The 16,998-nt window shown below is 43.3% G+C and overlaps 1 protein-coding gene across 1 annotated transcript in view; it reads right to left on the reverse strand.

Moving 5' to 3' along the window:
• The window catches only part of LOC126402223 (IQ motif and SEC7 domain-containing protein 1-like), a 106,104-nt gene that overhangs the window by 35,656 nt on the left and 53,450 nt on the right, over window positions 1–16,998 (reverse strand). Inside the window, exons 2-5 of the mRNA XM_050064004.1 lie at window positions 7,799–7,967; window positions 3,144–3,311; window positions 935–1,108; window positions 743–838 (exon numbers count right to left, since the gene is read on the reverse strand). Coding sequence (XP_049919961.1) covers window positions 743–838; window positions 935–1,108; window positions 3,144–3,311; window positions 7,799–7,967 — 607 coding nt within the window. The remainder of the gene's footprint in view (window positions 1–742; window positions 839–934; window positions 1,109–3,143; window positions 3,312–7,798; window positions 7,968–16,998) is intronic.

Genomic DNA, 16,998 nt, shown 5'->3' on the forward strand with positions numbered 1-16,998 from the left:
GATCTGTTCTGTACGACATCTATTGCACGTCTGTCCGTCCTGGAAGAGGGATCCCTCCTCAGTTGCTCTTCTTGAGGTTTCTACCGTTTTTTTTCCCCGTTAAAGGGGTTTTTTGGGGAGTTTTTCCTTATCCGCTGCGAGGGTCATAAGGACAGAGGGATGTCGTATGCTGTATAGCCCTGTGAGGCAAATTGTGATATTGGGCTTTATAAATAAACCTGATTGAATTGATTGATTGAAATATACATGTGCATTTTTCACTGCCCCTATACTGCTGCTGGAGAGATGCCATGAGTTGGTTTACTGGGTTAACTCTGTAATAATTTGGTACCACCAACGATAATGTCTACTAATGTTAGCCTGATAGCTAGCAAGCAAATATTTTGTTGAGTGACAATCATTAATGCTCCGCCCAGTTGCAATTCACTAAGCAGAAGAAGAGAAGCTGTCCAATCTGGTGCTCTTAATTTATGGCATGTGTGCAACCGCCATGTTTGATTTGAGACAGCACTACCCTGGCAAAAATATCGCATCATGCAAGTAAGTACATCTCCTCTTTCCAAGTTCAGGAATTTCATGTTCAATCTGCAGGAAGTGTTGAGTTTTATCATCAGCATCAACCGAACCTAACCCTAACCCCTAACCCTAACTTTTGTCTAAGGATTTACAGTATAACAGCAGGTGATGATATACTGTTCAAGCTATGTTTAACGCCAAGAAGGTGACAAACAGGTGTGTTTACCTGTTTGGAGAAGGAGTCGTCCATGTCTCCTGTGTCGTCTGAGCCCTGCTGACCTGCTGACCCCTGACCCTGCGGCTGACGTTCATCAAATGAGTACTGGACCCACAGAGGAACAGACACACATGCACATTTGTACTTCTTGTTGTGTGTTTATGTGTCCTGTATATACAGAGTTTATATATGTGTGCGTACCTGCATCCTCATGTTGGACAGGATGATGCGGCGAGTCATCCTGCTCTCCGAGGCAGAGCTGCGAAGCCTCTCGAAGTTCTTGTTCATGCGATACTGCCTGAATGCCGTCTGGATGGTTCTTGCCGCCCGCCGGGACACAAACTGGCCCCCGTACTTCCTCTCCAGCATCTCCACCTATCAGGCAGCAACATCACACATTCAGGCAACCAATCAGGGAACGAAGCACAGAGAGCTTTTTTATTTTGGAAAGAAAAACAAGCTCTGTAACTAATCATTGCATAGAACAAGACAAAATCATAATGAACCCTAGAAGCCAAAGAACAGCTCATACTGAGAGAGAGTGTTGTGGTAGGAGTCAGAATATCCACAACATGCATTAACAGGCTTGGACCTAATACAGTAATGTATGTTTCTATTATTGTTTATGTGCTCAATCAACCTGTGTGCATTTTAGAAAAATAAATGGGTTTTCATTGTTTTTATTTTGTTTTTGTTGCAGTCTGAGTTTATTTCTAAAAGTCAATAGATCCACGAGTGTGTGTAAACCCGAACATACTGACTTGTGTTAGCTGATTAAAATGATAAAATCAGCCAACAAAACTGACATCATGACACTAAAGAATGAGGATGCACTGAGTTATCAGCAGAACATCAGCACTGGCTAACTGCCATCGACCTACTGGAAAATAAAATGACCATCATCAATTTTTCGCAGGCTGAAAACTGTGTGGATTATTTGTGGTCAGACTTAGACAACAGCAGCTGTCATGCCCAGCTTCTGATTTAGAGAAGAAGCCACTGGCTGGATACGACTCTGACACAGTGGTATGATGTTAGAGTGCAACAGGTGCCTGAGCGGGCTCTCGCTTCTGGCGTCAAGCACCCAGCCCCCCTGGGCATGACCCGGTCTAGGGACAGTGGCAGGTGGGGTTTGACTGGGGTGGTACACCTGTCAAACGGTAACGCAGGTGTCCTAGGGTATATAGGTAAATAGGTAGTTGTACAGCAGCCTACAAAGGCATTTGAAATATCTCTCCTTCTGTTCCTGAGATATGACGTTAAAACATGATGATGTCACAGTGACGTTGACCTTTGACCTTTTGGATACAAAATGTGTCCTGTCCTTCACTTCATTATTTTATCCTATTAGACATTTGTGTGAAATTTTGTCATAATCATTGTACGAAATCTTGAGTTTTTGGGCAAAAACATGTTTTGTGGGGTCACAGTGACCTTTGACTGTTGATCACCAAATTCTAATCAGTTCATTCTTGAGTCCAAGTGGACATTTGCGCCAAATTTGAGAAAACTCCCTCACCGTCTTCTTGAGATATTGTGTTCACAAGAATGAGACAGATGCAAATTCACAGTGACCTTGACCTTTAACTACCAAATTCTAATGGGTTCATTGTTAAGTCTAAGTGGATGTTTTTGCCATATTTAAAGAAATTACCTCAAGATAGCCTTGAGATATTGCGTTTACAAGAATGAGACAGATGAGGTCACAGTAACCTTGACCTTTAACTACCAAAGCCTTATCAGTTCATCACTGGGTCCAAGGGGAAATTTGTGCCAAATTTGAATTCCCTCAAGACGTTCTTAGGATATCACATTCACAAGAATGGGATGGACAGATAACCTGGAAACAAAATGCCTTTGGCCACAGCTATCACTGGTGCAGAGGCGTAAAATCATCAGTATCGACAGTGGCTACCGGCCAAATTTGTTACTAAGCTACGTGTGCGAGCCCACTGGAGACAGGAGACCCAAATTACATAACTGTTAGCAAACCGCTTGGACAGAAACACACAGTGTTGATCACAGTTTATGTGAGGTCTTAATTTGTTGCCTGCAGCAAACACAGGATGCAACAGTCAGACAGAGCTGGTAAGAAATACAGAAACTGGGAAGCACTAAAATCAAATGTGATGAAATTATGTTGAAGTGCTTCACTGCTGCTAAATAGGACAGGCATATCCTGACACGGCGCTGGGAATCAACCCACGATGGTGTGTGTGTGTGTGTGTGTGTGTGTGTGTGAGAAACAATAGGTGTGGGTGTTTTGACGTGCATTGTACTCTGCTGTTTAAAAAGGCTGCATCCAACTCAGAGTGTAACAGAAACGATTACATGAACACTCATTGGCTGCGTCTTTAAGTCCATGTTTGTTTCTGAGGACCTGTGAAATGCACTTCCTGTAGTGTTGTACCTTCTTGTCCTGGAGGTCTGTAGAGAGCTCATAGCTGTCAGATAGAGCCTTGCAGCGTTTGCTCTCCTCCTCCTCTTGCTTGCGGAGCGCCAGGCTGGCCGGCTGGTGTCGGCTGCGCTGAGCCCAGGCAAGGCTCGCCGGGCTGGGGGGAGAGATGGGAGAGCTACCCTGAAGGAGGAGGGGAGAGAGAGACAGGTCGTTAATATTTAATTTTTTTTACTTGTATTTATTCACTGGGGGCTGACTGAGTTTCAAGAATGTTTTTCAGCTGTTTCAGATTCACACCCCAGAGTCAGATGTGAAGAAACTAACAAGTAAAAGCTGCAAAAACACAATTTAAAGCTCCATAAAAGTGAAACTCAGCACACTGACTAACTGTACTTAATTACTTTCCACCTCTGTTGGGAGCTGCAGGGTTCACATTGAACTCCCACTGTAGTTTGTGTGGAAAGGTGCTGTTGCCTCGGTGCTGACCTCCATAACAACCTCCAAACCAGACACACAGGTTGGCCCACTGCCTGGCTTACAGTTACTCCACACAGGCAGAGCTGTGAACCAGCTAACCACAGCTGAGGATGTTAAACAAGTGAAACTAAAACATGTTACAGCTTTAAATTCACCGTATTTTACCAAAGCAGTTATTAACCAAGGTAAGGTGAATTACTGAATCTGAATTAATTAATGATTTTATAATGATTTCTGAGCTTTAGTTATGTCGCTATCACTTGCAGTGTGGGTTATTTTTGTGGTTTTGGCCATTAAAGGCAACAAGCAGCTTTAATTTTACTCCACCACGAGTCACCATTGTCATGACAACTCAGCGATAAACCACTACACACAGGTTTAAGGAATCGCAACCCAAGTAAGGTCTGTTCAGTTAAACACAGTGTTACCAGGTTTATAATTATTTTTCTATCATAATTCAGCCCAGTGCTTGATGCACGATAAATAGCTTACTTCTAAAAACCTCTAAATGTATGATAATTTCAACATATGATATTTCATAAACTAGGGATGCACAATAATGAGAATAGTTGAGAATAGGAGCTCATACATCATCCACACTCGTCCTTAACACAGGTGCGCCGCAGGGCTGTGTGCTCAGCCCGGCCCTTTTCACCATCTTCACACACGACTGCACCCCCATCCATGCCTCCAACACCTTTGTCAAATTCGCCGACGACACCACTGTAGTGGGCCTCATATCAGACAATAATGAGACTCAATACAGAGAGGACATCCACCACCTGGCCCGGTGGTGCTCAGACAACAACCTGGTCCTGAACACCGCCAAGACAAAAGAGGTCATTGTAGACTACAGGACGACCAGAAGAACAGCACACGCTCCACTACTCATACAGGGGGAGGTAGTGGAGTGTGTGGACAACATCAAGTTCCTGGGAATCCACATCACAGCTGACCTCACCTGGGCTCTGAACACCACGCACTTAGTAAAGAAGGCTCAGCAAAGACTCTTCTTTCTGAGGAAGCTCAGGAAGGCCGGACTCCCCTCCAGGCTAATGACAAACTTTTACAGAAGCACCATCGAGAGCATCCTCTGTCTTGGCATGACCGTTTGGTAAAGCAGCTGCACGGCACAAGACAGAAAGGACTTGGCCCGGGTGGTAAGAACAGCCCAGAGGATTGTGGGAAGTCCTCTCCCAGACCTGGACTCGGTGTACGCTGGCCGCCTCCAGAGGAAGGCCAGCAGCATCGCCACAGATCCCACCCACCCGGGTCACAGACTGTTCTCTCCCCTGCCCTCAGGACGGAGGTACAGGGCCCTCAAAGCAAGGACAAATAGACTGAGGAACAGCTTTTTCCCCAGGGCTGTGGCCTCCATCAACCCCCCTGCACTCACATACACACCAGCCCCAAACTGAGGAACTGACCTTTGCACTTTGAACTGCACCGTTGCACTTTACCTCACCTTGCTGCTGTTTTTACACTGCCTGCTGCCTCTTTTATTGAAGTTTTTATACTGCGGCTATATCTCTCACACACTTTATTGTTTTTATACCTTACTGACGTCTTTTTATATTTATATTTATATTTATATACTGTCTGTCCTTTTTATTGTGTTGTTATCTTGCCAAGGGTACTACACGTAATTTTGTTGTGCAATGCACAATGACAATAAAGTCTTCTTCTTCTTAATATGGGAACGTCATCGGTATTGGTGGGTATGCTTTTCTTATTTTGCACAATGAATGAATATCACATACATTAAAAAATGCGTTCTATTTCATGTCTCCATCTGCTGGTGGGCCGTCATGACAAAGAGTATGCATGTTTAATATGATGTTAATTCCACTACAGAAGAGACGTGACGATCACTAAATTTGGGGGGTAAAAAGTGGATATATCGATGTTGGTATCACTTATTGGTCAAATGAGTTGCTGCATATTGGCATATCGGATATTGGCCAAGAATCCAATATCGTGATCCCTATGATAAACGGTGAAATGGTAGAGAACTGAGGAACCAGGCTGATTGTTCATTGTACTTTAACTACTGTATGTCAATAATGTATTGTATCAAACCGGCCTTGAATCTGTCATTTGTCAAATGATTTAATCACATCTCTGCTGTGGCTGCAGTGAAATACTGGTTTCAAGGTGAACCATGATATAAGGATCGGATCAGGTATCGGTACCGATCATCTTATTGTTACAAAATCGGAATCGGTAATAAAAGATTGGAGGAATGAAAACAACAAACACGGCCAGGTTTTTCATCTACGTTGTTTACTGTTGCCTCCACTTGCCAATGTATTGTAACCGAGCGTCCTGGGTTCGCCTAACTGAGTGCAGCTAATAAGCAATAAACCAACAGGAGTCGAGACAACAGGTTCAGCGGCCACCGCTTCCCTCTTTATTCTGAGCAACACCTAATGGCGGAACCTCGCCTACCACAGCCCTACGGCAACTCTGGAGGGACAATTTGTTTACAATTCAGAATCTGTTTACATTTTGTGCTGCTGAACCACCGATCAGCTTTTTGGATACTATTCAAATAAAAAACAAACAACTTGGATGCATTCTTTTTTTTCTTTCTTAATGCTTTGCAAAGTATCGGATCGGACTCGGTTTCAAAATAAAGGACTCGGTATTGGATCGGATGCAAAAAAAAATGTGATCGGGACATCCCTATATAAAAGTTGATGATTATCATACCTTTTACATTCGCTTGTCTATGATACTGGAAAAAAATGCAACTGGACAGAGAATCTCCCCGTTTAATTTTAGTTATTTTCCAAGTGGAGACTTTTTACGCATATTCCCTAGGGCTGCAACGGTTCACAGTACGATAACCTGCACAGAATATGTTGCAGTTTCACGGCATCACAGTATTACAGAATTTATATTATCAGTCAGAGTACAGAGTCCTTTTCTGAGACAGTTATCGTAACATGAAAAACTCCTACTGTTGCAACCCTAGGAAGTATGTGTAAAAAGTCTCCCCTTAGAAAATAACTAAAATAAAGTGGAGAAGTAATTTGTGCATAACCCACGTATTTGGGAAGGCTGTGATCACATGACCAATGTGCTGATGGGAGTATAGAGGAAGCGGTCCAGTCAGGAGGCAGGTTGGGGTGGTGGATGGGTCACAAAACACAGGACTTTCCTCCGAGACTTTCCCCAGGAAAACGATGTTTGGTACAGTTACACCATGTTTCTTCTCCTAAACCTTCCACGTTAATTTTACTTGTCTAAGCCTGAAGATGCCCAACCTCTGTAACTTTACGTTAAGTACGTAATGTCATTTGTGGGACACTAATTTGTAATATATCATAAAAAATGTTGTATGAGGATATGTGGAACAGCCTTCGTATTACTATTCCTCTTTAATACTTTTTTGTTAGATAGTCATCTGTCCGATTTGGCCAAGATGCATGATGTAAATCGGTTTACATGGGGTAAGAGCTCATTTAGGCTCATGTTAGATACGAAGACGGACGGAGCCCTCTGTCTGTAATCTGTGTTCATTTTGTTCATATTTGTGCAGGTTTTCTTAAAGCTTACAGATACAGACGAAACTGAGCAGTACCACTGGAGAGTGTGAAGGCAGTGTAGTGCAGTTAAAGTGAGATATGACCATAGGACACAATGAGAAATTTATGTAACTGTGGAACGGGATAAATCTATAACATATAATAATATATAGTGAAAATAGCGAAACAAATTCTCCATCCATGTGTCAGGATGTATTTAATGGCCACACAGACCACTGCCGTCCCCAACGCTGGCTCCATTTAAAGGTACAATATTACAACCTCCACTGTCCCCTCGTTCGTTGTTGTCCGAGACTTTTGACTCCGCCCTCTAGTGCCATTTATCATCCGTATCTACGCCATCATGAAGGATGCAGGGAAGTATATGGACTTATCTATATTCATACATAAAGGGAGTATAAATGAGCCTTGTGTCATCAGGAGAACATGTTGGACATAACGGATTTATTTTACATGAGTGACCTTTAACAAAACAGTAAAATGTCGAACTTCCTCAAACTAATCCAGCGGACAGATGATTTACTGTCACTTCCTCAACATGGCGACACTTCCTGTCGCATGATGCTTCACACGGTTTCACACATTAATGAATGTTCACTGGTGTTTCATGTGTTAGTGTGTGTGTTTGAGGGTCAGTACCTGTGTGTGTGTGTGGGAGGCTCCCAAGGGCCCGCTGGTGGAGGCAGAGCTGTAGGGGTCACAGGGGCTGGAGAGGGGGGTGTTGCTATAGCGATGGAAGGGAGGCGGGTGGCCAAAGGACGAATCAGAGAAAGTGAGCGCCTCCGGACACTGAGAGTCGCCCTCCACACTGAAAGAGAGAAAGAGAGGAGGTGATGAATCAGGTCAAATCATCTGAGATGTTTCATTAGCACGTTTGTTTCCTGTCATGATTTTACTGAAATAAACAACATGATAAAGCTCAGGAAAAGAAAGTGACACTGTACATTTGAATTAAAAAACAAAAGACATGCAAGACTTGAACTAACCAGACTCATCGATTTTCAACCAGCTCTGAATCATAACACTGTGGTGTATATGCACCAGACATGGGGGAAAGTCGCACATGTGCAAGTCACAAGCAAGTCTCAAGTCTTTACCTTCAAGTCTCAAGCAAGTCCCAAGTCAGTTGTGGTGAAAATCAAGCAAGTCAAGTCAAGTCCCTGCTATAAGTCAAGCAAGTCAAGTCGAGTCATTGCTCAGGTCAGCTAGCGCCTTTGTGTTTGATAACATTGTTGAACGTAAACAGAAGTGACGCCCAACGGTGCTTAGCATGCCTTTAATATTGAATTAAAGCCAAGTCCTTTCGAGTCATCTATCTCAAGTCAAAGTCAAGTCTCAAGTCATGAATACAAAGTCAAAGTCAAGTCAAGTCTTTTATTAACATTAAGCAACAATCAAGTCATCATATTTGCAACTTGAGTCTGTCTCGAGTCAAGTCATGTGACTCGAATCCCCCATCTCTGGTATGCACTGTGGTAAACAATCCTCTATCTCACTGGCACCCCGATCTACCTGCTCATACCTTTGCTCAAATCTAGATTTTTGCTGACTGTTGCACAAACTACAGATTGTACTTCCACATTTTGTTGTATGCCTGCCACCACCGATGCAAAGAGTACAGACCTGGATCAAGACAGAGAGCTTAACTAGGCAGTGCTGATTGAATATAAACCAAGATCCCGATCCTGCGTTACCTATTTCTCACCTAAAATGTCTTAAGAAACATATTTTGGTGCAATAGTTGGCTGTAATACCAGAATTTGTAAATGGGAAGTTGGCCCCATACTGTTTCCCGTATTGTAAAAAGGAAGCCAGAAAAAAACTGAGCTAAAACTGTACAACTAAGCTGTGTTGATTAAATATGAACCAGGATTCTGTTCCTGCGTTGCCTTTTTCTCGCCTCAAATGTTTTCAGAAACATGTTAGTGTCCTGTTTAATTGTAAAACAAGGTGGTTTGTTACCAGCCGACCGCCATATTGTTTTTTGTGGATTTTTTTTTTACACAAACCTCCATTAACAAAACGTTTGTTCAACCAACAGTAACCCTCCTGTTTTCATTCCTTTAAGAGTCATTCAGACTGATGATAATATCAATTCTGTAAAACCATGATACAGTGACACCATGATATTTTCTGAGACAGTTATCATACTGTGAAAATCTCAGACTGTCGCAACCCTAGTTATGTCACTTATCAGCGGAAGCGTTTATTTGTCCGGTGCGGTGCAGTGCACTCTGATCGTTGCAGGTAAAACCAGATCAGCTCTACCGTCCTCTCTGATCAGGTGACAGCTCGACAACCGATAAACTCTTTGCTCACTGGTTCCTCTGAGAGACACTTTATTGTCAGCAACTCTGCCTGCGTACACAGATTACTGCTCAGAGAAATATCACAATGACCGATGGATGATCAATCAATTAATTGATGAATTAAGGAGAAGACGAGAGGAGAGAAGGAATGTGTGTGACGGACAACATTAGTTTGTGTGTGTCATCATCAAAGGGGCTCTTCAGTGTTAATCTAAGACACCCGTGAAGCTGGCACCGAAGCTAACGTGGGCACTGCCAAGCTCACACACACACACACTGAGTCACATGACGGTGACTCATGACTAACAGCAGTATGTGTGTGTCTGTGTGGGTGTGTACAGTGTATATGAATGTGGGTGTACAGTGTGTTGTGTTTGTGAGAGACCCAGCATGAGTGTGTGGGAGACACTGGATGTGTGTGTGTGTGTGTGTGTGTGTGTATATACTTGTACTTGCTACATAGTGAGGACCAACACACGTTTGCAACCAACACAGTGAGGACATTTCTGTACGTTTTGGTTGGTCCTCACTTCTTAAAGGGCCTGATGAGGGTTAACACTAGTTTAGAGGTCCAAGTTAGAATCAGGTTTCAGTTAGGGTAAGGGTTGGGTGTAGGCATTTAGCTTTGATGGTTAGGGTAAGGGGCCAGGGAAAGCATTATGTCAATGAGGGTCCTCACAAAGATTGATGTGCAGGGATGCATTTGTGTGTGGACATTTTGGCCGGTCCTCACTTCTAAAAAGTCCTGTCCAAGTATTAATGCTTGATTCAAAGGTTCAGGTTAGAATCGGGTATAGTTAAGAGTAATGCTGAAAACACACCGACGCCAGCACACACTGGATGCGTCACGCTGCAGCTCATCGACAAACGACAGCGCAAAAAACAAAACAAAAAACAACAACCTACTTCTACTGAAAGATCTGTACTTCCTCCAATTCTGCATTAGCTTAAAATCATGTGTGGACAGCCCCTCATTAAACTCTATTCTAACCCGACGAGCCGATCTCCAGAGCTGTGACTCGTCAGGAAGTACTATACAGATACTAGTCTGGCTACTGTCTTACATGACACTGAACTTTGAAAGAGAGATGTTTGTTTCCTGTATTATTCCATAGTTGGGTATCAGCATGTGCACATGTTTGTCATCTGGCATGCTTTAATATGTTCAACATGGAACCCATTCGGTCTTGTGGATAGGTGACTCATCTTTTTTGTCTTTTTCTGTCCCTTTTGGTCTTGTAATTTAAGGATACTTATTTAATCGTTTACTGGTATTGTTTGATCATTGTATTGTGATTATTGCTTGTTTGGCTGATATAGCCATTATATAATATTTACCTTTAGAGGAATTACACTTTTTTCATGTCATTATTTTGTTTGTATCTGGATGTTTACATATGTATTTATACTTGATCTGTTCAGTATTTTTTTGATCAGTCACTGTTGAGATAGTTTTTGACGTACTAAGGATAGTCATCTGATTATTTTAATTTTAATTTATTTGGATTGTAGGCTCAGCATACCTATTGGCCACTCTTTGTATTGTCTTTATATCTTGTTCTGTGGATCTTTGGGTCCGATTGGTTGATTGACTGATTCATGGGATCTTTGGGTCCGATTGGTTGATTGACTGATTCATGCCAGCTGGAGTGATTCAGCAAGGTCCTGGCTGTTACATATGTGGGCTATACCCACTTTGTGCATTAACGCTGAGGAAAGCCAAGTGCTGAAACGCGTCCGTTTGTGATACTGCTGTGCGTTATTAAAAGACTGATATATATGATATTTGTGAGTGCTGACATTTGGATTTATTCAACTCGTCAGGAAGTATCTTTTTGGCCATTGTCTTTATAATGATGGGATCGTGGGTCGTTTAGCTCGGGATATTTCTCAACCTCAACAACGAGTCTCGCCTCATTGATTCTCTGTCACACAGGAGACACAGCAACAGCTACAGAGTTCTCTTTATACATCGATGGTGAGGAGAGGAGTCTAGCTGCCACAGGAGCAGAGAGACAGAGCTGCTACGAGAGGACAATGGCATCAAGTACCACAAGGCGGCGCCCAGGAGCACCGCCAATTTGCTTTGGCCTTAAGGGCTGGGTGTACGCATTCAGCTTTGATGGTTAATGTTACGGTAATGGAGTAGGGAATGAATTATGTCAATGAGGGTCCCTCACAAAGATAGATGTAAAGGAATGCATGTGTGCATTTTTACTTGTAGTTGCTACAAAGTGGGGACTAACAAACCTTTATAACTAACAGTGTGAGGACATTTTTGGAAAGTGAGGACATTTTGACCGGTCCTCACTACTATAAAGTCCTGTTTGAGTATAAATGCTTGGGTACAAGGTTCAGGTCAGCATTAGGTATAGGTTAAGGTTAGGATGAGGGTTATGGTTAGGCATTTAGTTGTGATGGTTGAGGTTAAGTTAAGGGGCCTGGGAATGTATAGTGTCAGCGAGGGTCCTCAGAAAGACAGATGTACAGAAGAGTGTGTGTTTGTGTCAAAGATGAAGAAGAAGCTAAAGTACAGATGTTATTCTGGATGATGTTGCGTTTACATCCCTAAACTTGGATGTATTATATTCCCTCTCTCTCTCTCTCTCTCACACACACACACACACACACACAGAGCCAAGATGACTGCACTCATAAATCCCAGTGAGACTCTGCAGTAAAAACTGAGAGGAAGGTACTCTAGATAATTGCTAACTGTCTCTCCCTCTCATCATCGTCATCATCTTTCTTTCTCTCCTTCTCCATCACTCCATCATTCTCCCTCTCCTCCTTCAGGCCTCCTGCTCCTCCTCCTCCTTCTTCAACTCTTCCTTTTTTTCTTATCTTTTTACTTTCTCTCTTCTTTCAAGTCATCTCCTCCTCTCCTCCCACCACCTCACTCTCTCTCCTCACATATGTTCTCCTATTTCATCCCCCTTTTCCTTCTTCCTGTTTTTCCCATCACTTGTTTTCAGCTCCTCCGTCTTTTCCTTTCCTCACCTTTCCTTCATTTATTTTCCTCCCCTTATCCTTTCCTTTCTCTCCTCTCCCTCCTATTCTTCCTCCTTTCCTATTTTTGCATATTTCCCTCTCCCCTTTTCTTTCCTCATCTCCTCTCATTTCTCCTTTTTCTTTTCTTCACTTTTGTTTTCCTTCCTCCTCCTCTTTCTTGTGCTCCTCTTCTCTCATCTATTAAATCCCTTTCTCCCTTCTCCCATCATTTGTTTGCCTCTCCTCTGTCCTTTCTCCTCTACTTTGCTCCTCTCCTCTTCAAATCCTTTTGTTCTCTTCTCCTCCTTCCTTTCCTTTATCTCCTTTCCTCTCCATTCCCCTATCTCCTTTCCCTTTGTTGCATAGTTTCCTCTCCTTTCCTCCTATTTCTTTTCTCCTCTCATCTCTCCTTACCTTTTCCTTCCTTTCCTCTTATATCCTTTCCTCCTCTCTGTCTCTTCACTCTTTTCATGTTCCTCCCCACACTTTCTTTCCCTCCTCTTCTCATCATTTGTTCACTTCTCATCTGTTCTCTCTTTTCCACTTTCCTTCATCTCCTCTGATCTCTTCTCCTCCTCCTCTTCCGTTCATTTACTTCTTTGCTTTCCTCTTCTCCAGTTTCCTTTGCTTTCATTATTCTCCTCCCCTCTCCTCTCTCTTTCATCTCCTCCTCTCTCCTTTACTCCTCTCGTCTGATTTGCTTCCCACTCCTTCTTTCCTCTCCTTTTGCTCATACTCTCCTGTTGTCTCCTCTTTCATTGACTTTCCTTTCTAAATTCCTCTCCTCTCCTCTCCTCTCCTCTCCTCTCCTCTCCTCTCCTCTCCTCTCCTCTCCTCGCTGAGGCTGAGCCAGCTGCCGGGTTGAACTGAGGTGAGGTGTGTTTGATTTACACCCCATCCGGGCACTGAGCACCAGGCTGGCGGTGTCCTCTGGCAGGCTGCAGCCCACTGAGGTCACACAGCAAACTTCAGATGACCCCGACATCAGGAAACCATCACGTGTGCCAGATTCTACTTTTTAAACTTCTGTCTCCACCTCTGACGCTCACTAACACTCACAGTCCTGTTCTCCTGCTTCACTGACTTTTATAGTTTACTAAGTCTCTGTGGACATTGACTGTCTTGCCATCACAGTCCACATTAGAGAAGATCTGAGTTGATAAATGTGTTGATATGTTCATCTGAGGCACCCTCATTTATCACTGTGCGCTCAGAGCAGTGAGTGTAATGAGCAGCTGCGTCCAGGCTGCTCTGCCTTATTGGTGAAGGTTACTGGGGCCGCTACTCAGGGCTGAAAAAAGCCACCGACACCTCTGTTTTTTCAAGTTAAAAAATCAGATCTATATATAACTAGTGTGACAGTCGGAGTGTGATGTGCTGTCTGGGCTGGTCCTGCTGTGGATTTCTGCTGAAGGCGGCTGCAGTGCAGTGCTGCCATACTCAGGAAGAGCGACCAGCAGCAACAATGTAAGAGACACGAAAAAGACTTAATTAACAGTGCTCAAGTTAAAGGAGCTGATAGGATCATTTCACTAGAGTTGTACCTTGTATAATTTCCATGTGACAAATAAACCTACATGTTTTTTTTTACAGTGAATATTATATTAAAGAGACTTGAGCATTGGTCAAAAATAAGTAACAAGGTTTCAAAAACCAAACTTACGAACGAATTCTATGACCTTGACTAAACAATATATTGAACACAGTGTTAGTTCAGGCAGGACACGATGTCAAGCTCAGCTCACATCCCAGCTACATCAGCTGATCTCAAGCAGCCCGGTGAACTGATGGATCAGCTGATTGATGGAAGGGAGTCAGCTGATAGATCACATGATTCCTTTTGATGCAACAAATTGGCAAATCTCATTCAGGGCGCCCTATTTAAACTGCTCTGGTCTGCCTACTGTTTGCAACCTGCCTCCACCCCAGCTCCTCCTTTTCATGCTGTGTCTGACTTATCAATGTCATTTCTGTTTGTTACTGATGCTGCTCTGTTCTGTTCCTGGGGGGTCTTTACTGCTGCTCTCTCTGCCTTAGGCTTACCATGTAGGCGCATGGAAGGGCAGAGAGGTGTGCTCTCTCCGCCTTAGGCTTTTTGCGTAGGCCTAGGAAGTGCAGGGAGGCCCCATAACAGAGCCATACCACCAAATATAATACTGCAAATGGAAATAAAGTTTTCTTTGCCTTAGGCTTTCCACGTGGGCCCATGGAAGGGCAGAGAGAGGTTGTCCGTGTTTGCACGTGGAAGGGCAGAGAGGTGTACTCTCTCTACCTTAAGCTTTCCATGAGGCGCATGGAAGGGTGGAAAGGTGTGTTCTCTCCGCCTTAGGCTTTTACGTAGGCCTAGGAAGGGCAGAGAGGCCCCAGAACAGAGCCATACAGCAAAAAATAATACTGCAAATGTAAATGAAGTTTTCTTTGACTAAAGTGGTCCTGACTGAACTGGGTTTGCCAGATGGTGAGGAGTGCCCAAATACATCCTTATACTTTCCTCCACACAAACCATAAATATCACACATCACTCTCTATTAGCACTGACTTATATATTGTTTCATGCTATGCAATGTCATAAAGTAAATGACGCACACCATGCTCAGAGTATATAGACCATTTAACTGCTTGATGGTAAATGAGAAGCAGCAAAGTAGCCGCTGCTCCACTCACACTGCGTCCTCCTCTCACTGAAACATATATCCAAAGCAGCCTTATAGTTATGGCCGGGCACTTAAAGCTGAGATGGCCAGTGTTATTTAAATCCCATAATAAACTCTAGGCATACTGTAATTCAAGTGGTCAGAAGGAACACCAGACTTCTGCACCTCCTCTTGGCTCTGTTTTCAGGCCTTTGAAAATCTGGCCTGTGATGAGAGACTTTGGCCAATCACAGGTCAGTTCAGAGAGAGGACGTTCCTATTGGCTGTTTTACAAAAGCAGATGTGTGTGCACATTCCCTCAGATGATGAAAGCCTGATTCAGTGGCGGAAAATCCTGCACAACTGCCTACGCTGCAAACCAACCCAGAAAAGGAGACTGACTTGTCAAAGAGAGACTCTGAGAGAAAGTCTGACAACAAACACAACATGTTTCAGTATCAGCAAAGTGTTTCAGAGATGGAGAGAAAATGATGCTAATAGTTTGGCCTTACGCTGTGTTCATACTGGGAGCAACACAGCAATGGCTACAATTCAATTTCAATGGAAGCTACAAAGTGACGCTGGTTGCTACAGACGGTGTGACGCGCTACAACTCAAAGTTGAGCAAGCCTCAACTTTTCAACACTCTAATGATGCTGTGAAGCATCTCATATGTTTTTGCTTCTCTCTTTCTGTGGTACTGTGCTATTTATTTTAGTTAGCCCACATTATGCTAGCTGTATGCGACTCCCTGCTAGATCAGCAAACTTTCTGTTGCTGTAGTTACACAGGTTAGACCCGGCCATTCCGCTGGCCACCAGCCTGTTGCGACACCTGGCTGTGGGGGGTTTGCACTGGCAAAATTTGAGCCACTACAGCCGCCCACTGATGCAGATTTCCAGATCCCTGCCAGCCCCAGTTTTAAGCCATAAAGTGATGTGCTCACTCTCACACCTGCTGCCACCTGAAAGCTGAGCTGTCAGTGCTGCTGCTGTTTATAAAGCCTCCACCTGTGGGCTCTATGCACCCTACATCCTTACTGTCACCCCCCCCGCCCACTCCCTGCTGGTCTGAGCTTGACAAGTTCAGAGCAAAGACACCAAACATTCTGACTGTATTTATTCTGTATACCTGAGCTGGTAGTCTAAAAATCTTTAAGACAGAAAAGTCTCATCCTGATTTCATCACATATTTTTTGACTGGTTTTGTAAAAATGCTCTGCCTGCAAGTGATGACTATGTTCTTTATCGATTAATGGGTATTTTCTGATCAATAATTTCATCTGTGGACTATTACAATACAGCCGGAGGTAATGTATGTATTCAAATGTCTGACCAACAGTCCAAAAACTCTATCAAAAGATATCAAGTTACTAATGATATAAAACAGAAAACAGAGCAGCAAATCCTCCTGAGAAAACTGGAGAATGTTTTTGCATCTAACTTGAGGATGAGTGAGTAAAAAAAATCACAAAACTTTATTCTTGGAAAAACGACACACCTGCTATTTATGGTTTTGCTAGAAGAAATGAGACAAGGTGCACTGTGTTTCCATCCAGATGGTGCAGCAGAAGTTTAAAGTGTTGTTCAGTCTTCCTCACAGTGAAAAGTATTACTGAACACAGAATGTTTCCAGGAGAAGATGGAAAATGATCATAATCTGAATAAAATAGAGTCTAGACAGAAACCCAGGGACATGAGGAGGGGTGGGTGACATCATCGATTCTTAGATGCTTCACGATGCGGACATGGATGATTCGGCATCGATTCACAAACATCCATAATCGATTTTTAAAATGTTTATTTGATGTTGACAGAACGAAAGAGGCAGAACTAACCCGTGAGGGCAGCACAGCACCCGGACAGTCTATAGTGCAGACATATAAGACTTAACTTGTAATTCATCC

This window comes from Epinephelus moara, chromosome 16, assembly GCF_006386435.1.
Source record: "Epinephelus moara isolate mb chromosome 16, YSFRI_EMoa_1.0, whole genome shotgun sequence".
NCBI classification, from domain to species: domain Eukaryota; kingdom Metazoa; phylum Chordata; class Actinopteri; order Perciformes; family Serranidae; genus Epinephelus; species Epinephelus moara.